This window comes from Melanostigma gelatinosum, assembly GCF_949748355.1.
Source record: "Melanostigma gelatinosum genome assembly, chromosome: 23".
NCBI lineage: Eukaryota > Metazoa > Chordata > Actinopteri > Perciformes > Zoarcidae > Melanostigma > Melanostigma gelatinosum.
In genome coordinates, this window is record NC_136656.1 from 14,014,363 (window position 1) to 14,038,877 (window position 24,515).

The 24,515-nt window shown below is 43.2% G+C and overlaps 1 protein-coding gene across 2 annotated transcripts; it reads right to left on the minus strand.

Annotated features, from left to right (window-relative positions):
- Window positions 1-356: 356 nt before the first annotated feature.
- Window positions 357-23,473, minus strand: mtm1 (myotubularin 1). 2 transcript variants are annotated; one of them, XM_079295682.1, is made up of 15 exons: window positions 23,413-23,473; window positions 16,157-16,229; window positions 13,792-13,886; window positions 12,364-12,474; window positions 11,799-11,900; window positions 10,386-10,469; window positions 10,048-10,197; window positions 8,844-9,029; window positions 7,923-8,105; window positions 7,669-7,824; window positions 7,462-7,509; window positions 7,210-7,302; window positions 5,732-5,845; window positions 5,469-5,645; window positions 357-5,035 (listed from the first exon to the last, which is right to left on the minus strand). In XM_079295682.1, exons 2-15 carry the CDS (start codon window positions 16,206-16,208, stop codon window positions 4,853-4,855), a joined length of 1,734 nt encoding a protein of 577 aa, XP_079151808.1. In that variant the 5' UTR covers window positions 16,209-16,229; window positions 23,413-23,473; the 3' UTR covers window positions 357-4,852. The 2 variants fall into 2 exon arrangements, with proteins under 2 accessions (XP_079151808.1, XP_079151807.1); XM_079295681.1 differs by having other exon boundaries at window positions 357-5,038.
- Window positions 23,474-24,515: the final 1,042 nt, after the last annotated feature.

The window sequence follows — 24,515 nt, forward strand, 5'->3', positions numbered from 1 at the left end:
AGATGTTGAACTGCTCCCAGTTAGACAAGATCACCAGTACCTGCTTTATAAAATAAACATTTAAAAGAGTAAAAAAAACAACGCAAATGAACAAGGACACAATTAAGTCAGAGAACTAAAAGGACATCTATAAAATAAATTGATTGGGAACTGAATGCTGATCAGTTTCAACCATCAACATTGCTTACATTTCAAAATAAGAGCACCCCATTATTTAGATAACTTTCTCCCCTGAACGCATCGTGCATACACTTTTAAGCCTGTCTAGTGATGGTGTAATGTGTCGTGGAAGCAAGAAATACCTTGAAAAGAAAGATGAATAAAAAATAACACATGCAAGGAGTCAGAAATTCTTAAATTAATTTAATCAGTAATATTTACATAACAGGACCCATCCAACAAACTGGAGAGGATATAACATGATTAAAAGAAATACATTTGAAATGCATTCAGATTCTCGCCTTCCCTTGTTGATGATAAAAAGATCCTGTGACACATTTCATGTGTATTTATTAAAAAAGCCGGCTATATTATGACACGAAACCCCTCAAACTACAACCCCCTACGTTAATGAAAGAGTACATTTGAAATGAACGGTGACAGAGTGCTTCTCGGGGTTCATCGCCGCAGAGCCAGAGTGAATCCCAAAGCTGGAGCTTCACCAGAGAGGTGAGAGGGAGCCGTGGAGGTTTGTGCCAGGAGAACAGGATCCACAAGCTTCTGTCTTCTGCTCCTGGGTCAGCGAGCACAAACCACAGAAATGTCCTCAAAATAAAACTAAACAAAAACGTTAAACGGAGCAGAAATCCACAATTTATACCAACAATTTCTGGACCAACATTACTTTCCATTTTTTATATAAAACTAAGATTTTACACTACATAAAATAATTGTATTTTGTACAACAATAGAACTTTAGACAGTAAAATAGGTTTTGATTGAGGTAATTACATCATGGTTCTTGTACGAAGTAAAAAATAATAAAAATAGATTTTTCTGTTTTTCCCTAAAAACACAGCCACCACACCAATGCACTTTTTTATGTTGCTGTCACTTCTTATTTGTCTCCATTGTTCCACCTACAGACCATCATGAGATCAGACTGTTCTAAAGTATCCATTTGGTAGAACCTGTGTTAAATCACCTCTGAACATGGGACTCAGGTTTCCCTCTCTAATCTGCCCGTACTGATCCATCCCAAAACAGAGAAGAGTCATGTTTGAGATTTGACATCGTTGCAGGTGGCCAAAGTACTATTGCTCCTGAAAATCAAAGAAACTGCAGCAGCTCAGTTCATTCTGACCGTGTTCTGTCCTACTGAAGGCTTTGGGGACATCTGCTGGCCAATCCTCTGAATTACATTGTCCGGAGGGTCTGGAAGGATTAAATAAGGGTTGGGTATATTCCCAAAAAAGAACTAGCTAAACTTCTTGCAGAGATACTTCTGCTTGCGAAGGTAAAATGGATACAATTTCGAGTTTTCCCAGAGTATACAAATGTTCTCCGCACTCACGGTTGAGGTTCTGAAACTCAACAGAGAACCATGCGGGTCCTAGAATGGTCAGGGAATGTATCTGATCATTCTAGCTCGGCTTAATGTGCCCCGGACCTTCTGCATCTCTGTTTGAAACACGCTAATGAAGCATTCATCAGTCTTATCCAAATCAGAGGATACAAGGCGTTGTTCCTTTGGAACCACAGAGCCGTCAATCTCAAACATGACCCGGGACAGCTAGAGCACGTTTCTCTGAAGAGGTGAAGGCGATTCTCACAAGAATCAAGGCACGAATCTGGACATGACCTAATGACTTACCGTATGACTTATTGCACCTCATTCACAATTGAACCCTGTCTAACTGTACACACAATACATCGAGCCTCCTTAACTCAGAATTTAGGATGCTGTAGAGACGTAAAGTGGGAGGAAAAGTAGAAAGGGTTGCGGAGGCCAAGTCCCCCTCGACTACGTCATACAAAGTGGAGGTGACTGCAGCTCCAAAAGAGCGTTTGGTAGAAAAAAACATCCAATTACCAGCATCCGACTCGTGTTCAAGAGAAGGCTCGGCGGACGTGCCTTGACCCATTCAGTCAGAACCTCTGGGGTATTATAGCCTAGTATTCATTTGTGAAGGAGGTTTTTGTGAAATGTTGAAACTGTAGTGTCAGGTGGACGTGATCTACAGTGGCGGTCCAAGCACACTTCCAGATTTATCGACCTGTTTTTATTTGATCACAATATTGGGAGCAGTTTCTCTTGGGTCTGGAGCCGGCATTGACAAAACAACACTTCAGCATTTGACAAGTTATTCAATTTCTCTCAGAGGGATTATGATGTGCTGGCAACACAAAGTATCACACTCGAATCCTCAATTTAATCCAGCCCCAGTCTGAGGAGGTTATGTTTTTAGTTTGGTCTTTTAGTTCGTTTGTCAGCAGGATTATGTAAAAACTACTGGCCAAATCCTCATGAAACTTGGTGGACAGTGGTAGCATGGGCCACTGAAGAGCCCACGGAAATTTGGAGCGAATCCGAATCAACAGTCAGATGCAAACATTATCTTTCACGAATAGAAAGGGCCCTGGCAGATCTCTGCGTGTCCTTCTAGTTTATTAAATGTTAGAACTAAGTACCAGAGGCCGAGAGCAGAAAGCTTAAAACTACAAAGCGATTGTAATTAACAGTCTTATCATCGTGACAGACTGAGCGATACAGTACATCCATTTGTGATGAAAGCCAGTTTGTCGCAACCGTTTTCAAACCAACCAAAATGGGAGCCCTTGGAGTTAGCAGCAAAATCCTCATGTCAGGCAACTCGATTCTTTTCCCCAACATTCCTTTTCACCCTAAACACACACACACACACTCCATGTGACATCCTGAGTTTGACTCTGCACACTGCTCAGTGGACACCAGCTCCACGACAGCACCAAAACTCAAAGAGACAAACTACTGAAGAATGTGCTTCTTGGACTGGTTGGTCTCCGTGTGTTCTTATCTGGGAATTTACCATTCGAGTCAGGGGGAAAGTAAAATGAACAAATAGAGATATTAAGTTATAATCATGAGATAAGTCAAATTTGTCACTGGGAGACGAAAAATGAGTACTTTTTAAAGTCAGAATTGTAGAAACTGTCCAGTTTACAAAAAGTCGATTGAAGGGCGAGTGAGAGCTAACTGGGTCATATTTGCTCACTGGCCCTAAACCCGTGTGCTGGTTCCAAACATCTTGGCATGGTAAGGCCATCATGTCCAGGTGACTGTGTTCAGTGACAACATAGAAGCACAAGACAGGACCCAGGATCAGAGGCCAGCACCACTTCATGTCCCTGGACTATCTTGAGCACCTGAAAATATATTGCAAACCACATCAAAGCTGCATTCATGAAGGTAAATCACTGATTCATTCCAACCAAACTCTGCCAGTCGGCTAGAGGTCCGTTCGCTCTCGGCGCCATAGCTTAGGGAGTGCTGGGGAATACTGCTTAAGTGAGCTTAGCTGATAGCGGCTGCAAAACACCCGAAACCGGGACGGCCCTTTTTTTTTCATCCTCGGGTGGTAAGCAACAAAATCCACATCAATCCATCCAAAATCGGACACACTCGATATATACACACACTTAGGCGCTCTAAGCCTCTGACTCCGCTGCATGAGGTCTGCAGCGGCTCCCATCGATCCCTCGAGGGAAAGGGCGACACTCGGTCAGTGTGACAAGTCAGAGTTAGAGTACAACATCTGGATTAGCATTGTGTGACGCAGGACAAAGGCAGGAGTGTCACCAAGCCACGTTCTCCTGTCCAACTATGAAATGTGTTGCGTTTCCAAGGAAATGTATTGTCCCCATTGTTGTCATGACATTCAATTTTAACACCCTGTTTTTATGTTTGCTTAACTCTGCAGTTAAAAGCTGCAGAATGCTCGTGAAAAAGCTAGCAAGCAGTTCGAGTTTATATTTCTTTCCAATGTCAAAAATGTACTCGTTAGAATATTAACATCAGTCTGAAGTGCAGAGATCGCTCCATGGGGGTTAGCCTAGCTTAGCAAAAAAAAAAGTGGAAGCAGGTGGTTCTTCTAAGTTGCTTTTTTCCTCTGTGAGAACAGCCGAGAAGATCGTTTTCATGTTTGTTGTAAAACTCATCTTGGCCACAAGAGGCAGATGTGCACCACGCATTCTGAATAGGACTTAAAGAATTTGTGTTTTCTTTAAGGTGAGTTTTAATGTCTCCAACACAAAGTACATATATTGTGTGTTCGCAAATTATGCGAATATAAAAATGTACACGACACATGAAATGTACAAAAATCCCAAAACGTCTTCACAGATGAAAAAAGGAACTTTATCCTAAAAAACAAAAAATGAACCGAGCAAAACATTTGTTCCACCTGCTCTGAAGTCATAAACACAGCAGAGAAAACTAATTTTGATCATATTAGGAAAATGGATCACCAGAATGATCTTGCCTCTCCGGGCTTCCGTACAAATCAAGAGTGCGACGACGCACATGTGAACACCCACACACACCCGCTGTGTGTCCTGTGTGTTCCAGCCCTTTGACTGAAAGCCACTGAATGTCTTTAAGGCTTTCCTGTACGGTGTGTGTGTGCGCGTCTGTAGAAAAGTCTTGTGACAAGGCTGTACTGTGACATATTGCATAAATCGCCATCACCACTATGATGTTAGAACTACCCATCAAATCTAAAATCGTATTAGCATTCTTTGTTATCAACAGTTAGGACTGCACAACACTAATTCATTCCCTGTGTGTGTGAGACGCTGACAGAAATCAGAGTGAAGAGGAACATTAAGTGCAAGTCGACAGGTATATCCGTGTGTGTGTGTGTGAGACCAGCCCTCAGAGGGGAGTGTGTAGCTGTGTGTATTGCGGAGGCGGCGTGGTGGTGGAGGAGGTGTTGGGCGTGGGGATGTTCGCCAGACGGGAGGAGGGGGAGTCGGACAGCTGCAGCTCCTCCAGCTTCTTCAAGTACTCGTCTCTGAGGGCCAGCAGCTCCTTGTAGCGCTGCTCCACCGGACTCTGCTGCTGCAACACACACAATCTAAACTCAATCTAAACGTCTCAAGTGTAGATTTCTGGAGAGTTCATGTCTATAAATATAAATATAGAAACATAATATATTCCGACGCCATTTCAACTTTGTCTAAAATATTACAACTTTATTCTGGAAAGCGCTCTTGCAGTGGCCCCAATACTTGAGTGGAGACTGACATACTTCTATTCTGGCTGCGTGAATAATTTAGGAAGCCATCTGAAATGCCTTTACATTGAAATGATTGGAACTCATTTTTCAAAATGAGAAAGTTGTCTGGCAGCTTACCACATGTTCTTAGTTTGCCAAATCAGTTTCACAAAGAGGTAATCGCTGCCAGATATGAAGGAAAACCACATTCCTACTAAGCGACTGGTCCACACTGTTAAGCTTCTATATTAACAGACTCTCCGGAGGTCCTACCTGTTGTCGTATGCGCGGGTTCCAGCGGATGTAGTACATCACCCACAGCTCTAGGTGGCGCATGCTGGCGACGGGGTACAGGACCCTGCCGGACTCGGGGGTGTAGAAGGGGTTCAAATACATCTCCTTCCTGCTGTTGACCAGAGACCACAGGGACACCGTCTTCGACCTCACCTCCTGTGCAACAGAAAGGGGGCGGAGTCGTGAGACGCTACAAAAGGAAAAGTCAGAGTATTTTGAGGGCGACCGTCTGCCCGTCTTACGTGCTGGTCTCGTGCACTCTCGCAGTTGTAGAGGAAGGTCCCGAAGCAGCAGCTGTAGAGGTGGTCCAGGATCGTCAGCAGGAGGCGCTCATTGAACTCGAAGGCTGTAGGAAACTGAGAGGAGAAGAGGAGCAAAGTTAAGAATTCTGCGTCAAACATAAATATGTAGGTTTTAAGTTAAGTGAATAAATCTACAATCCAAAACGTTCGTATTTCACAGGGCTCATTTTTTTCCTGCAGCTTTTTTAGTTTCTGGGACTTTCGGTTGCCGATAAAAGCCATAATGCCGTGTGTCGCATATAATAAACACTGCCATTCAAAAGTTTGGGTCAACATTTTGACGTGTGATAGGTAAACACAGGCGAGGTTGCGAAAAGTTATGATGGTCAGTTCTATTGAATGTGCAGCAGCCATTCCTGTTTGATTGTGCCACGGTGGAGAACGGAACGCTACAATGTGCTCTTGACTCGCACACCTTTGGTTAGTCTTCTTTGGTAGCGTGCTTCTTCTGTGATGCTGCAGTTGTGGATTGGAGACTGTGGTTTTGTTTGCTGTCAATCACAGTAAGCCCGCCCTAAAGCATCCCCTGCTTTATGGTCTATTTGACTCTAAATGGAGCATAATGTACTAAATGAACATCATGCTGTATTGAAGAAGACTTGGAACTAGAGATTGAGACATAAACTCATGTTTACTGAGGTAATAAATCAAGAGAGAAGTAGAGTCATTTTCTCATAGACTTCTATACAACCAGAGGACTTTAGAGAGAATGCAAGTTTTAAGATATTCCACATTGGCTTCACTCGGCAGTACTGGAGGTTGTTGACCGCCCCCTTTTAATTAATCACACCTGTGTTTACCCTGCAATTATATGTCAAAATGGCTGCTGTGAAAAAGGCCTATTGGATGGAAAATTCCCAGTTTAAAGCCCTTAAATCTAACCACTATGTAGACTGTGGAGAGCCCAAATAAAAACAGACTGACTCAATGTTTAGAGGCCAGTTGGACCGTTGTGGTTCAGGTTAACTCATGCTATTATAAAACAAATATAGAAACAGTATTCTCCCCCCTGGCATGCAACACTGTGGGGACATCATTTATAATAATGCAATCCTTGTGTTATTATAATAAATATATATATATATTTTTGTCTGTCAAATAGTCATTATTGAAGGAAAGAAGCAAGACATCAACATGACAGATGACACCAAACGAAGCGCTACGTTTACGCTCACTACAGTAACACCTTCAGAGGAAACGTGACTACGTTTTCCACTCAAACACAGTCGACCTTCTGCTTTGCACTGGTTGCTGTGCTTATATGATTTAAATTGTCTTTTCAGGAGGCTTGTTTAGGACACAGGGTTTAATTAAGCCTGAGCTGCTGCCTCAAGCAATAGATGTGAAAAAAGAAAATGCCGTGGAGTTTCCCAGCCCCACTTGAGTGCAGCTGGCTGACTCACATGTGTTAAACATACCTGTTTAGTCATCTGCCACACGCAGTCGATGAACTGAAGGAAGATGGGCGATCTGTCCTGATCGGCGTGGTTCTTGTCGCCGTGGCCTATCCTCTATACACACACACGCACGCACACACACGGAACTGTTTCTAGCAGTCACCTGAGCCATTTCCTTTATAAATGTCAAACTGAACTGTTTGAATGTTGCTTTCAAATTATCTGAAAGTGGATTCACATAAAAAAAAATACTTCATTTTAAAAGTTACTTACCGAGGCAAACTTGTGCCCAAAGCTGATCCACTCCTTCTCAATCAGCACCTGAAAAGACACCCGTCACTTTCTGTCCATTCATTTCCCCACAGCTGACGTCCAATTACGCGTAAGCACAGTAAAAACCCACCACGGCGGTGTTATTAAAGCTCACTGTGCGCTCACAGGCGTTTTCTGATGAGCCAGCGCTTCATGATGTTTACTGACCTGGAACCCTCGGAGCGTGCGGTAGTGGCTGTCCAGCATCAGCATGGCCAGAGAGGTGAGCTGAGCGGTCCGGTCCCAGCCGTCGCTGCAGTGCACCACCACCGAGTTCCCGCTGGAGACCTTGTCTGCTACCTGAATGGCTCCCGACAGCACCAGCTGCACACACACAAACACGCAGATGCTCTTTAGACCACGAGTCACAAAAAAACCCAGATGAAATGATGACATTCAGATTCTCCCCCCCCCCCCCTCACCTTCACGTGTTCCAGCCAGTGTGTCGACTCGAGGCTGGACAGCCAGTGAGATTCCTCCACGTTGGGGTAGACGATGTCTTTGAGTTTCTTCAGGGATTCCCTCATGACGTGGATGTTCTGGATGTCCAGGAAGACGAGCTCCGCGCTCTGGTACTCATCGCCCTCGTAGCCTCCTCCTGTGGCCTGGGGGTAGCAACGCGTTTATTTAATCTTTTGTGTTCCAGATTTATTGTTATATTCACTGTTCTTTATGATGTTTTGGACATACTATACTATGACTTTGTGACTTTTTTCGACAGATGAAAAAGAAAAGAAACTCATGAACACGTGAGAAAACGTTTTTGAATATTTTTTTCCTCATTGGCCCCTCTGGGCAATGGTGGTACTGAAGATACAATTTCTGCTCACGTTTGCATCTACTGCTGTTATGTGAACATTACGAGACGGGGAGCAATAGACTATAGCAGAAGAGGAGGATGCAACAAGATGAAGCACTCAAAAGAGAAAGCCAATGCTTGAACAACAGAAGACCGTGAGGTGAACATGATGGAAAATAACGTTTCTGTTACAGTCTCAATACTCTCTTTTCTCCCGCTGCTATTCTTTGTCTCTTCAGTTTGAGTTACAAGTTAAGTCACATGCTTCATGTACGTCTTAATCATTTATTTACCACGTCTGTTTCCATCACACTCATTTTCTTTACATCAACTCTTCCTCTTTAGCCATTTGTGATATCTTTGTTTTTATTTCCGGGGTTCTGTTTTTTTTAGAAACAAATAAGGCGCAAACTTTGAAATGATTAGAAATGTCTTTTCTTTTGACATGATGTTATTCAGATACCGTTTGGTCTCACTAAACAACACCCCCCCCCCCCATGTCTGACCCCTTTAACCCCCGAGAGTCTGTCCTCTCCCCTCTGACCTTGTTGGCCACGGCGTTGACGCTGGGCCGAGCGTCGTAGATGGTGAGCTTGGCGGTGTCGTTGGCCTCCCTGATCACGTCCAGGTAGCGCTCGTCGTCCTTGTTCCTCTTCCCCGACATGCCGACCAGAGGCTGACTGCAGCGGACGATCACCGCCTGGTTCTCCCTGTGGATCCACGATAGAACCTGAGGCACAGAGACCGGTCAGTGCTGCAGGACGGGGACTCACTGTCTATTAGGGCTGGGCGGTATGACCAAAAATGCATATCACGGTATTTTAGAAGAAGACGAAGAAGAAGACGAAGAAGAAGAAGACCGCCTATGTAACAACGTACATTTCTAACAAATACCACACATATTACGGTAATCAGCGTTGCATATGTGTCTGACCTAAATACCTTTTATTGTTCAGTCTTTGTTCATCCTGCATCGCTCTTTGCGGTATACCGGTTGAACCGGCATACCGCCCAGCCCTACCGTCTATCAGGGTAACCACGCAAAACTAGAGGTGCTCCGATCGTTATCAACGGTTTGATCGGTGGTCTCTCTAGAGGCCGGTCAGAAGAGCCGATCAGGTGACCCAAACTACACCAGATCATTTCTCTACCTGCACATGTTGCTTAATTCATGATGCTTTCTCATCTCCTACTACTACAACATGGCAAATAGTTGTTTGCTTCTATTTTAATGTTCAGAATGTTAAATACAGCTCCTTTAAACTGATTGGCTGTGTACTGCCTCACAGTATCGCTGCAGATAAAATAGGCTCTCAGTGTTGCAACGGTAAAACAATAAGTGTTAGCGGCTACATTTTTTTGTTTACCTTGGCTGGTAAGTCAACAACGATCATAATAAATGAAAGTAGTTCAAGGACAGTTCAGAAATAAAAACGTCACATGATTAGCTTAAACCGCGTACTGTGATGTGCTGCAAATACAACAAATGCCACGAACAGTTCAACTTTCTCAGTTCTACTTCTGCTCTACAGTATATTGGCTATTCTCATTTTAGCATTCTAATATTTCTGTGATATATTATGCCAGCCAATACAATATAACAATACTGTCTGTGTATCCAAAGCCTGAATATCATATTTCTCTTTCCCCAAAACCTTGTAAATGCTAATAAAATGTCCCCATAGAGTAAAGACTGTGAACTCGTGCGTGACATGGTTCAGTAGAACACAGCTCGGTGTTGTGCTCACCGGTATGCGTCCTCTGGACCTGAAGGCAGCCACTCTCCGGAGGTCCTCGTCGTTGCTGTTCAAGGGCACGGCCAGCAAAGTGGGGTATGTGTCACACAGCTCGTAGCTCTTATTGATGAACGTAATACGCCACTTGTTGTTAGGTAAGCCCTGGAAGAGACACCCGGCACCATCGGTTACTCACTGAACCACTGCTGCTCGTAGTGCAGGATTATTCTAACTTTTCCTGTAACTTGTGCTTCTGTTGGCACAGTTACACCAGGTCCAGTATGTGCAGCTGTAGCAATGAGCGTATCGGTGTGAATAAACAGCAGTACTGGGCTTCTGCCCCTCCTTACCTGCCGCCTGAACTCCTCCATGGGTTTGTAGATGTCCCAGCCGTTCTCCCCGTACTTCTCCTGAGTCACATATGCAAAGAGCAGCTGGATGGAGGAGAGAAGGAGACTTTTCATTTCACTGACCGGCTCAGACTGTTATTGTAAGAATCTGACAACATTATGGAAAGAACCCTACAGAGAAATACAACTTTTTCCTTTATCTTTTGCTTGTTCCGTTCTGTTTGTTATTGTGTCAAACCAAAATCTCGCTCATGGAGAAATCTCGTTCTGAAATCTCACGTTGGGGGTCAGGCCTCATCTACAGAAGTTACTGCTATTATTTATTCACAGCACCGCCGCGCTGTCTCAGCTCGCCTGGCGATCCGTCTCGCCTTTTCTCTCCGTCTTTTTCAAAATGAGTCACAACCCGACAATTCGTTTTTTCATGACATAGATAACATCAAGCTACACTTTCTGTCCTCTCTCAAACTCGCACTCACGTTTCCACAGTTGTCATCCAGCAACAAGTCACTTCACGGTTTACAGTGGAGACAGTGTTCTCTTAATAATGGTCTACGGATGCACTGATCCAACTTATCCCGCCCCAGTAGCGTCCCGTCGATCCCAATCCAACACCAGAGTCTAATGAATAAGCTGTATGAGACTGAGATCGTTCTCTTACGTGTGACCAGGCTCGACTCAAACATTGCTCTCCTAACTTTGTGTCAAATAAATGCATATAAATGTACTGAATTGTTTATTAAAATAATGGTATCCGACACCAGATCGACACATTGTCACAGATACCCGTTGCAGCTATTTGGGTCAGTACCAGACGACCATCCGATATCTGTACTGGTCTTAGTGCATCTCTCCTGTTAATGATCCCCTCAACAGAGAGACACAGCAGTCTGCTGAGTAACAGAACAGGTCTGTAGGTTCATGTTCTGACCATCAGTTTGATTCATTTGACCTTTCTTCTGTCGGTTTGGTGTGACAACTACAGATTATCTTAATCATCAATTCATCAGTAAACTTTATTCCATTCAGTCTGTACAACATCTGAAAACAGCCCGAAGACATTTGACGTCTTCAAACGTCCTGTTTCGTCTCCGCTGCTTCATAGCGGAGACAGAGGCCCCGCTAAGGCTAGCTCTGACACGTATCGTAGCGTCAACATGAGTGTTGGGCATTAAATGATGGCTGGAAGCCGATACTGGGCAGATTGAAATGCTTCAAATACACTCAGTGGACTAATAAAAAGCAGTAGGGGGAGGATATAGTGTGTCCATTGTGCTGTAAATGATGTGGATCAAAACCATCTGAGAAATAAAGCGAGGCTCCGTCTGCATCATCTATTAAATAATTTCCTCGCTGTCCCGGCAGATAATAAAGAGGCCCATCAGTTGGCGGTAGGAGAGAAGCTGTCCTTACCTGACCGTGGGAGAGGGGGAAGGCGTATTTGAAGAGGAGCTCGAAGATATCTCTTCTGCTGTGACCTTCCTGCTTCAAGGCGAACCTCACGTTCCTCATGTCCTGAACAGGAAGGAGGGGATCAGCACACTAACAGCAGCCCTCATCCTAACTGACAAATATTCATTCATTTTCACAAGTTCAACCATTTTAATAACACCACTGTTGTTTTCATAATTAAAATAAAAAGATAAATAAATAATAATCATCATTAATTTTTTTTATAAATGTATAAATGAATACATATAATTAAAAATACATATTTATTCATTTCTTGTTCTTTTTTCTGTATATTAAAATGTTCTATTCCACAGTCTGGTGTACGTCAGTTAGAGTGTTACATAATTTGAAAATAAATAAATAACTCACAGCCAAAATGATCAGAAAATAAAAGTGAAAGAGCCAAAAGAGCCCCTAGTGACATACAAGGGTTTGAAGGTAGCACTAGCACACTATGGACCGCTGTGTGTGTTTGATGTAAACAAAGCTCAGACACACACAATCAGTCTGGGTGAGTAACACACACCTTGCAGGTGATATCCAGGCCGTAGGAGTTTTCTCCTCTGCTTGACGCCCCACCCATCTTCTCCACCCGACTGATGGCACCCAAGGGAACGTCCAGCGTCACCACCACATCCTAAGAGAGTTAGCATGTCATTACAATCCCTATACACACACACTTAAAGTGCTCAACTATCAGCAGAAAATACGATCAAAAGTCATACGAAATGTTCAAAATAATTTTTTTACATAACGTCATTATTTCAACAGCAGGGGTTTATACCATTACAAGACATTTTGTTGACAGAGCTGAAAGTCATTTATTGTTTTTCTTGTGCGATTTATTTCATTTATTTAGATATTTGAATATTTTTTTTCACATTCCAATTTCAATATATTCTGATATCCATCTGATTAAAAGTTCATTGTTTTTCGACAGGGTGTACTTGCATCATTATTCTAGAACATTATCGTTACATCAGTGTGGCACAAAATGGTCTTGAAACGACAATAACATTTATTTATTTCTGGGACAATAAACTAAAGTGGTTATGGTAACAGGCACCTTAAGCACACTGAGCCAATCACACTCATGCTTTATCATTTCAACAGTTGAAATAAACGTTTTCATACCATGAATAATTAAGATGGAGTGACACAAGGATGTCATTTCTATGCATTTTAATGACAGTTTTGTCCTTCAGCCCACAGCGTTCCTGTTTTGGTTTGGTCTCACCGCTCTGATTTCCTCTGTTGTCAGTGACAGAGCTGTGAGAATCACACTGTTCACTACCTCACTACCTGAACAGCACACAGACACAGCGGAGCATCTAGCAGCTGAAGAGACATTGATCTCAGGAGATGGTGGAGACCCAGAACAGAGCTAACAGGAGAGTGATTATTGGATGAATCATCAAGTGACACAAACACAATGCTAATGTTGCTCTCTGTCTGCTGTTTCACTAGAACTTGTACCGTCAGAGGGAAGGTCTTTCTCTGGGAGAGGTGGGTGATTTGAATGGATCGGAGTTTCTCCCATAGGAAATCTGACAGATAATGAAAACGCCAACATGTAGAGTAATGTCAGCTACACATTCTCTTTTGTGTCCTGTGGGCTTTTTCCTGGAACCGTTTAGCTTTTGGCAAATTGACAGTTAAAAAGTATGCTGAATCAGCTATTAGCAGTTCCTGTTTGCAATGTACCCGTGAGTGTACAGACTGCAATCACTGGATTTCATTTCATACTTTCAATCTCACTGTAATGATTCTTAGGCAGGTTCTGAACAGTCCTTTTGCTTTGGTTTCTGAGCCCACTTAAGGAGGTTTATTATCTGAGATCATGAAATCCTCACACAGACTTTGTTCCGTCTGTGTTATGAGGATGGAAAGGTTGTGGTTATTTTGTATCACTCACACACACACCCTTGCTCTGACTGGGTTTAACAGGACTTACAGCATCCGAGCTCTTGAAGTGGAGTCTGTAGTTGGTGATCAACACTTTGCCTTTCACAGCTCCGTTGAATGGACAGATGTAGATGATGTCTTTATCTGAAAACAGATGAACAGACGTCGTTTGTGGTTTTTGCTCCCCCACCTTCTCTCGTGTCGGACCTCACACAGGCCTCACTGGCTCGGGAAAGCTTCACTTTATGTTGTTGCTGAGCAGTGAGGAGCGTAAGGGACGACAACTCGCACAGAGAAGAGGAAGCAGAAAAAGAGACGAGAGCCGTGCAGCAGGTAGGCTATAAATACCATCTACTTATGAGTGTTCCAGAAGAGACGAAGAAGACTCCGCATCTGGCATCTAAATCACATGTCAACTGATTACAGATCACTGTTGGGTTGAATCAGTCAGAGTCAGAGAATATTGACCGTCTCGAGCCATAAATAACCGATCTGACTTTCTAACAGCGCCGGGTTAAACTGTCCTCTGGCGTCTTGGACCGCAATGTCCAGAGAAAGATCATCAAGAGACGACTGCGGTTAGAAGTGGAAACAAACAAAAACAGAAGAAATGTCTCAAATGCATCAGTGTTTAATGATGTCTTACAGTGGTTTTGGCCATTTTTCTGTACTCACTTCAGTAAGTAGTCAGACCGTGGCACATGGTGACAATCACTACAACAAATGGAAATGAAGTCATTTACTTTTTTGCAGATAGATGAAGCGTAGAGAGCTGGAGACAGGACATGGTTAGCTTAGCATAAAGACTGGGAGCAGGGGGGAAACAGCTAGTTTGACTCTAACCAAAGTTCAACACACCTTCCAACACTTCTAAAGCTCACTGACTGACAGGCTGTACATGGAACTATTGGGTGTCCTGGCAAGACACATTTTTGCTACGGCAACGATAACTTCCATGAATTTCGCTACATTTTTGTATTTATTTGTTGTTTTTCTGTGTTTATGACTTATGTCATATGATAGAACACATTCATCAACACCTGAAAAGGCAGCGTGGGGATTGGAGTAAGTGCAGCGGACAATCAACGGCCGACCAACCAGCCGGACCAAACGCCACCACACTGCCCCAGGGTGGAGAGGGAGGGGAGCCGAGATGGAAGCTAAGCTAACCCAGCTAGGACCTGATACTCCACTACCCAGCATGCTCCTGGCTATCCGATGCCCAGTCGCAGGAAAATAAGATGGATGAAAGCAGCTGGAGGTCGGTGACTGTTGAGCCCACATCTTCAATCGGGCAACATGTGAACAAAGATCGAGTATCACAGTACCAGCACCTTCACTAACATTCAGGTGGAGAACACAGAAACTTGTGTCATATAGAGTGGTCTCGTGTGACGTCACAGTTTAGCTGTCGGCCATGTTGGAGTACACACAAAGCCACTGGCATGCACGGCTGAGTCGCATAACCTATCGGTGGTGAACTTTTGTGCTGTCTTTGGTTGTGGCAGCAGAGCTGATAGAGACAAGAAATCATTCTTTCGTTTGCCAGCGGTCATTACACATCAAGGAAATGACACGAAGGAGCTATCCAAGCGACGTCGCGAGAAATGGCTGTCACGCATCTCTCGAGATATAAAGGAATGTCCTGCCTCTGCTTTGAAAAAAAAAGAAGTAAAATAATTTATAAAAGTAAGTCACTAGAACATGGGAATCTTAAATTCATTTTCTAGATATCCACACCCCTGATAATATATCGTCACACACGCACACAATGACGTGCATGTACAATGTAAACAAACACACGTGTCTGTTTGCGCTGAGTAAACATTGAATATTGCTAAATATCGGACCAGATCTGTATATATTTACTCTTCCAATGACGAGATGAGAATTGTCGACGACCGTTGCTTTGACGTATCGGACCCATCCACTGACAAACTGATTATAAGCGTCGAGCCCTTTGTAGCACTCCAACTCGTCTTTTGTGTAAGGACTGGGGGTGTTCACGAGATACGTGTAGATGTTGGCGTAGTTTACCGATGGAAGATAAGTAGGATCGGCACTGAAACCATCTGCACTCATCGTATAGGGATCCAAGTTACCAATAACCTTCAATTTGACCAGGTAGCGAACCTTTGATGCACTATCCAGTGATTCAAAGTATGGTATTTTCGCCGCACTTCCTTGTTTACTCGCTGCCATGTAGGATCTGTATGTACTCCAACATGGCGGACAGACCTCGTAACGTCAGCGAGACCACTCTATAGGAAACACACTACCCATCTCTCTGACCCGTCCTCTGTGTGCGGCGCTCACACACTGACTGAACAACACGGCTCCAAGGAGGAACCATGTTGGGCTGGAAGCAGCTCAGCCGACAGAGAGGTGGGACTGATGGAGCTTCGTGCACTCACCTATGATTCTCTCCTCCCCTGGCAGCAAAGACACATCGGCTAACAACTCCATCTTCAGAGACTCTCTGGACGTCTAAAACAAACACACGGAAGAAGGCAGAGACACTGAACAACAGCGGAAAAGGCAGGGACACGTGTATTTCAAAGGACATCAGTTTCACACGTTATCGTGCTTTCTTTATTTTCAGTGGAAGTAGTTTGCGTCACCGGTTGAAGTGTCAGATTCATTGAGACGAGACACCGTGAACACACCACTTCTCCTTTTTAAGATGTTGAACCGACGAGATGTCACACGGAGGAATTAAGCAGCTTAGCAACTAAATTCACACCACTGCTCTTCATCCTTATTTGGAATTTTTGTTTATTAATGTAATTATTTTCCATTCTGTTGGTATTTGGGTGAGTTAATTCTTCGTCTGTTCGGTTACAGTCAGAGAGCACTGGGCTTTTTAAATCTGATTTTTAATAACAAGCACCACAAAGGAAATATGTGTTAAGCTTTACTGTGTTATTAACACTGACAGTTTGTATTGTATGTTAGGAATATCTATTTCAATTCTTCATAAAGAAGACTTGACTGACTGGCTCATTAAAGCCTTTAACTGCCTTCTCTTCATCAGGCCTGCTGGTGTAGTGTTGTGTGGCTCATAGGGCTGTACCGAATAGTTCAAAACTTCATTCATAATGTTGATTATCATACATTTTTATATTAATAACTAGGCTGAGTGCTTCTCGTTGAAACCTTTCAGTGTTTAAAGCTCCATGCAGAATAAGGCCAAATTCAGAATATCCAAACGGAATCGGATGTTTACATGAACCATATCAAACTCTGAATGTTGTCATATATTCAGTATCAAAGTAGAATGCGAGTGTGCATGTAAACGTATTCACTGATGACTGCGTCACATGCTTGTGAGGTGGGCGTGACCGTTACCTCATGGCTAGGTAGCAAATGCTACATGGACATGTTTGCAGGAAATGACAATAATTATAATTTCTTTAGCTCGGTACATACCCCCCCCCCATCCAGTAGTGGCACGAGTGCAGAGACCAGGACCTGATCCCTGGCTGACCCTGAGGCTTGGACATGGTTATCAATGTTCAAATAATTTGCTGTTGTTTTTTTAATAAATGTATAACCCCAAGATCCCCATGAAATGGAGAATAGTAATGGCACATTATTCCTCATGCATCAACATTAACCATGATGCGTTATTGCTTGTTATGTGTAGGCCTATAGACACCGCGCTGTCCCAGGTACTGAAACACATCGATAGACAGACCGTCTCAAGTAAGCCAGGTAATATTATTTCATATGTTGTTGGCATAGGCTACAGTCTGTGTTCATCTGATAAGCCCACATATGAGCACATTAGTATTTTATGGGCTACCACTGTGATTATTGCACATTTTATAGCCGTTTCCATAAAAAGGAAAAATCCTTGGAGTCTGATTTCTGTCCTCGTCTCTCATTAGACAGTATTAGCACTGCAGGGTAACGGACAATAAAAGTAAACATTGTTTTCTAGTTTGGAATTTGACAGCTTGTTTTGCCGTTTTAATGCACAGGTTTCCTGGGGGCTCAAGCTCGATGGCTGGAACGGGATGCTCTGTGCAATAAGACGCAAGGACAGCAGCTAGCTGTACTCAGACGCAACCTTCTCCTAGCAGCTGTATATCTGAGACCTGTTTCTCTCACTGGCTGGGTGACAGAGTGACGTGTGAGAGACGACTGACCCTCGAAAAGAGGAGGAGGTTCTCTTCCTTTCTCTGTGTGCGTGTGTGTGGAAGCGCGCCAATGGGTGCATCATGTGTGAGAGAGCTTGATACAGTGAGCGGCCTGTACCTTTTTAGGGCAATTTGTTGCGCACTATATTAAGCCTTATCAACATATTTATATCGTTAATAGATGTCAGGGATAGATTGTCAAAATGATGATTAAATACTGTTGTCATACAGTTAGAGCTGATAATGCTGACCGACGTGTAGTGCCCACCCTCCACTTCCCCTTGCATTAAACACTGTTAGCTCCGTCAGCACTGTTAGAATCTCACATACAGAGTTCAGATCATATGCATTTCCTCCACACAACAGAGCCTTACATGCGCCAACATGCACTAAAATAGGGGTTCTCAAACTACTAATAATTGTAAAATCAATTTGCTCATTATTCCAGCAACATCACATTTAATTCAATCTATTTTGTATAGCCCAAAATCACAAATTAGCCTCAGAGGGCTTTACAATCTGTACACATGTGACATCCTGTCCCAGGACCCTCGGAACAAAACAGGAAGAACTCCCCCAAATACCCCTTTAACGGGGAGAAAAGAGGGAGAGACCTTAGGGAGAGCAACAGAGGAGGATCCTCTGTCAGGATGGACAGAAGTGTGATAGATATGTGTACAGAATGAACATCATAACAGAGTTACAACACATTCAATGCATACGACAGAAATGATTCATATCACATAAAATGTAGTAGATATTTTCACAAGAGTGATCAATATCACCACGATGTCTCGGGTTGAAAACCCTCTGAGCACCGATGAGCCCACTAATGCCATTACTACCATATGCATTATCAATAATTAATGAACTAGCCCTCTCCTTGTATTGAGTTACCGCGTCTCAGTGCACACAACACTTGTGTAAAGGTAAGGTGAGTAATAGGTGTTCAGTGTACTTGGGGGGGAAACTCATCTTTAAAAGGGCCGGAGACCTGCGTCATTAAGTGAGAGCAGCAAGTTAGCGGGCGAACTTTAGACTTGACTCAAGATGTATTGTTCAATGAAGCTGGCTCACATCGAACCGGGAGATATGGTGAGCTACACTTCCAGAAGTCAACCAAATTTAAGCCAATGCAGAGGTGCCATAAAGCTGCATTCAATGTCCATCAGGGGGCGACTCCTCTGGTTGTATAGAAGTCTATGAGAAAATGACTACTTCTCTCTTGATTTATTCCCTCAGTAAACATTGTGAACATGAGTTCATGGTCTCACTCTCTAGTTTCAAGTCTTCAATACAGCATGATGTTCATTTAGTACATTATGGTCCATTTAGAGTCAATAGACCATAAAGCACGGTCTGCTTTAGGGCAGGGCTACATTGTTGACAGGTCACTACCACTGCGTTGTCCAGTCTGGGAGTCGTCCGTGTTTTTGTCTTTGACCTGTAACCCTTTCAGTGTGTTCTCAGTTCATGAAAATGAATTGTAACAACTTGGTTGCCTTCGAATGTATGAGAGTACATCACAAGTCTCGTATTTGTCATTTCCTCGACATCACAGGAGTTTCATACCAGAGTGACGACAGATCAAGTTTTATACTTGATTTGTTTTCTGATTCCCTACAGACAATATGAGTTCGCCATGTGGCTTATATCGTGGAAACTATCTCGTTAAAGAGGAACTCCAGCAGTGTAGCTCCTCTATCATTAAGTTTGGGGTCTCACAAGAGTCAGAAGTTAAAAAGAAAGGCTGAAGCGGCAGATGCCATTTTTTCAAACTTTTATTGGGTTTTTCCAGGGCGAGTCTATGCCCGAGCTGTGATAACATGCGTTTCCACTACTGTCTCACAGAGCTGCTGTGTTCCTGCTTGGGCCGACCTCGGCAAACCCTTGATGGGTCTGCCCCACCCATTAACGGTGCTATTCTTCAATAAAAACAGGTCCGACCAACCAACCATATATGGACTTATTTGGTTGGTGGATTGTTTTGTTTTTTTAAACAAATTGCAGGGAGGAGTTGTACAACCTGTGACAGCCACAGTGATCCGAGCAGTGCTCTGACTGTGGTTTTAGAATAGCACACCTCCAGTACATCATCAAGGTGCACTACTTTACCGCACTGCAGTACAAAAACACGCTCCACTGTCCATGGCATGCCTCAGCACGTCTACCTCCCTACTGTGGAAAACACCCTAGTTGTCCCTACGGATCAAGTTCCAAAATTCATAGGATCCTACATTTCCCATAACGCAACTCGACAGCATATTTTCTTTAGACCCTCCCTGCTTAGCGAATGCTCACATATTTAATCCACAGCTGATTTTAACATCCACAGCACAGCTGTTTGAATAGGCTGAGGAGTCACTCTTACTGGGTAAACACAAACACTGTCTGAATTTAGAATACCTCAAATATTTCAGTCAGCACAATATTGAGGTTAAATCACATTTTCATAAGGTTTCGACAAATGTGTTCAAAATATAGTTACGAGATTTTAAAAATATAGGTTAAAAACAAGTCCATTCATTCAATTCAAAAGCATAAATGAGCTTATCTGCTCAGAGAAAGTGCTACACAATGAACTTGTGTAAACTTTGAGAGAGAAACTGAGTATGTGCAATGTTGGTGAGTCAGAGGGAGTGAGTTCTAACAGAGAGAAAGTGGGAGAGAAGTGAAACTGAAACTATTTTGAAATCATGGCATGTGATTAAGAGATGTTAAATCTGCCATCGCCACCAAAGAGAGAAAACCAGATAAAAGAGAGAAAACCAGACAAACTCATCCGGTGCGATTGATTCAGAGAGTTAAGACGAGGGGATGCTTTTGGTTTTGTGGCTCACAATGGAGAACCACCCTCACAAAGGTTTGTGGTTGTGAACAGAAGAAACATTATTCTCCCCGTTGTATGATTTGGTCTGTGCTGTAGTGATGCATCAAAGCTCACATTAAGTGTGTGAAACTACAAGCAACGAATGCTTCCTCATTCTGTGAAAACCTGTAGGGCAGCAGGGTGCAGTTTGAAGAGCGAACTAATGATACGTCTGGTTAAACTGAGGTTTCGTGGAAAACAAGAATCACCACTGTAGCACAGCTTCCTGTGTCTTAGGTCTGGGCTGGGTATCGAACATCAACACTGGCCCCGTTTGTAGCACTGAGTGCTGTTAAAAACATTACTCTGGTATTCCGTAGTATTACTTCAGAGCTAGAGGGGCGCCTTCATGAAACCATCAATTATAATTTTATTTTGGTTTTTAGTGTGTGGTCAAATTATTACATTTTTTATTCTTTGATCAAATCTTTTCTGATTCAGATAATATTTTAGACTGCATGATATTAAGGCAGTAATTGTGCAGCAGCCCATGTTAAGAAACAAGTCACACGTTTTGATGAAGAGACTCTTAAAGGGATTTTGTAGAAAAACATTTTTAATGTTCCTTAAAGTGAGGCACCAAAGACTTTGGCACCAAAACTCATAGCGCTCCACGCAGACACTGAATTGAGCAGTTTGCTGTCCCATCTATGAGCTGTTGTAATAACCAAGAAAGTGAGGCGCTCTGAGCCACCACTCAACTGATTCTGTCTTTCCTCCGGTCTCTCAGCAGAGACCTGAAGCACCTGAAGCTCAACCTCGACGAGCCTTGGGTGGCAAAATTCTGAGGATATCAGGGAGGAAACTTCCCATGGGAATCAACAGGAAATACTGGCGTTAAATGGCCATACTTTTGACCAAAACATGCTATGAGACCTAGTATTGCATTTTTTTTTATGTATCTCCACCCCAAATAGGTTCACACTTAAAAAAGGTGTGATTGTTATTTGAAAATTTAGCAAAATATCCAAAATACATGAGCTCGACTTCCCTTGGAAAATTTCCAGAACCGTTGCAACCCAAGACGAGACTGAGCTGTTCTTCCTCCCTCCGGTCCACAACCTCTCCATCACGTTAAGAACCCTGCCCTAGCCTGCAAGGAACCCGGTTGTGACCCTGGAAGACCAGCTGTCCTTTGCTGCGACAAACCGGCAAACTGGTCTATTCCTCACCTTGAAGGCAGGTCCTGGTCTAGGCTCTTGTGATCTCGTGCCTACACGCTGTGCCTACATGTGCCAATCCGACCTCTGCAGCTCCTCCAGAACGCAGCAGGCCGGCGGTCAGCCTTCAACCTACCCGAGTTCTCCCACACTACAGCGCTCCTCCGCAGCCTGCACTGGGTGCAGGGTTTGGAAGCACCAGCCACACGCTGATAAATATGAAGGTAGCTGCTAGATTTGCTTCACTCACCTGCCAAACAATGGTTTAGAGTGGCTAGATTTCAGAATCCACAGCTTAGTGTAATAGTCGCTTTGAATAAAAGCATCAGCTACATAAATGGAATATAATGTAACAACCACTCCGCAAACAAGTGATGATTAATACCACTAAAGTAAACAGCGCTTAATTTACTGACCACCCAGAGGGCAAGATCAACATCTCCAACCATGGTAACTACACATCAAATAATAAACGACACTAAAATGGCTTTAGTTGTAGATGACTAAACTTTAAACACATTACTAAACAAGTACATATTTTTGTTAAAAGATTAAAACTAAATCAGGCGTGAACATTGACACATATACAGTAGATCCATACTGATTGATTATACACACACAAAACTGTCAAAACCATTGGCCGTGCTGCTGATGCATTGATCTGGCTCCCCTATACAAAAGCCAAGCCAGCAGCTGAGTCTGCGCATGCTCACACTAACACAAACACCTTTCAAGCCTAGCTAGGACTGTTCATATGTATTCACAGTCATGTGAATAACCCCCATTAAACTGACACGAGCCCCCATACTGGATTTGTTTAACCCACTTCAGCACTGGAGCTGCTCCTGACCTGGTGACCTGTGCTTCAGTAGCTGGGCGACTAATGATGATACAAATCCCATTGCAACGAAGCACACAACACAGATTATATCTACAAAATACTTGATTTTCTCCGTGAGCTCAAAGCGGTAAAATGATAATATCGCGATAATAAAGAGCGAGGAGTTGAACTTGTTTTTGTTAAAAGGCGCGCGGTACAGAGTAATTCAGGGTTGTGCGGCTAGCTAGCATTGTCCACAGGCTAACTAACCTGACAGCAGCGGAGCAGTTTGCGGTGTGGACACCCCGCTCTAGGTAGGAACACACAGCCGAAGGTTGGCTTTTCTGTGTGTTTCACTATCTAGTACGCAGTTGGCGTCAGAACCGGGACGCGCTCGTGGCTAAATTCGAAAACACTGAACAGTTAAAAAGCGGAGTAGAGAAGAACAAAGCTCCACTAAAACCCCCTAAACTGAACTTTCCCAACTCAGCCATTCCAATAGACACAGCTGTGGAGTTGCACCAGGAAATAGCGGAGGCCTAGACGCTACGATAGCTTGTTCAGTCCGAAATTCAGACTGTTTCTGACCCACAGTGCTCAGGAACCTCCGGCAAACCCCTCCGAAGGACACTCATTAGGGACTCAGGTGGCCTCGTTGTGGCCAAATGTCTTCACTTACCCGCAAAGTGCGATTCTCCCGTGGCTGAATATCGGATCTGTTTCCCTCAAGCCACAGCAGGAACTTGCCCTACGTCACGTGCCGGACTGTCATGGCGCGGATTGGCTGGTTGTCAAATCGGAGCTCCCAGGGAATGCAGGGAAAGGTAGTTTTCAAAATGGGTTGGCCTATTTCTTTTTTTTTCAGTTTGAAGTGACAATTATGTCTGTTGCATGTATGATTTGCAGTAATAAATAAAATGAAACAAACATGACATGGAGAATTGCATTTTTATGGCAGAAAATAAATCAGTCTACGCAACTTAGACATCAAAGAGGACAGATATAGTTACAGCAATATGTTGACATGTGCTGCATAGATGGTGTCTAGAAAGAGGGACATTAACTATATTATGTAACATTCATGAAAAAGTTGGAAAAAAACAGTTGATGGTGTTTGACGCTATTTCAAGAGGTGTTTAACAGGTTTTGAAAAACAATGTTGTTGATTGACCACAATGAACAGGCTGGAGCGGGAATGTCTGATTATTTAGATTACTTTTATAAAAGCTGCAAATGATTGTTGTAGGGAACAAAACTCCCCCAATGAGAATTTCCTGGTCATCGATATTTCTGTACACTTAAACTGGAAAAGGGCAGTTACCAAAGAAGATAAAATATGAATGATAAGGTGAAAGAGGTCTTGTTTCGAAGTGAATTGCAAAATAAAAAAGCAATCATCAAATATTTTTTCAATTTCAAGATTATTGACAGAAATCATTTGAATGTATCTCAACCTCCTTAGTTTTTGTCTCTTACATTTTAATTTAATTCCACTGATGCAGTCAGCGTCCATCATCTTTCCTCTATTAACCGTCTATTTGTGCAATGTCATCATTTTCATTTGAAAAGTTTAAAGTGTATATATACGTATTTGGCTTCAAGGTCATTTTCAACCATATTACGAATATAAATCATCATGAACATGGTTGTATTTCCCTCTGCTCTTATCTCAGAGTTTGCATTGGGGCCTGTTATGATTTCATGCTGGCCCTGTCTCTTACAGGTGAGTTGTGTCATTGCAACCTTGGAGAACGCCACACAGATCACATGCCGGACTTCCAC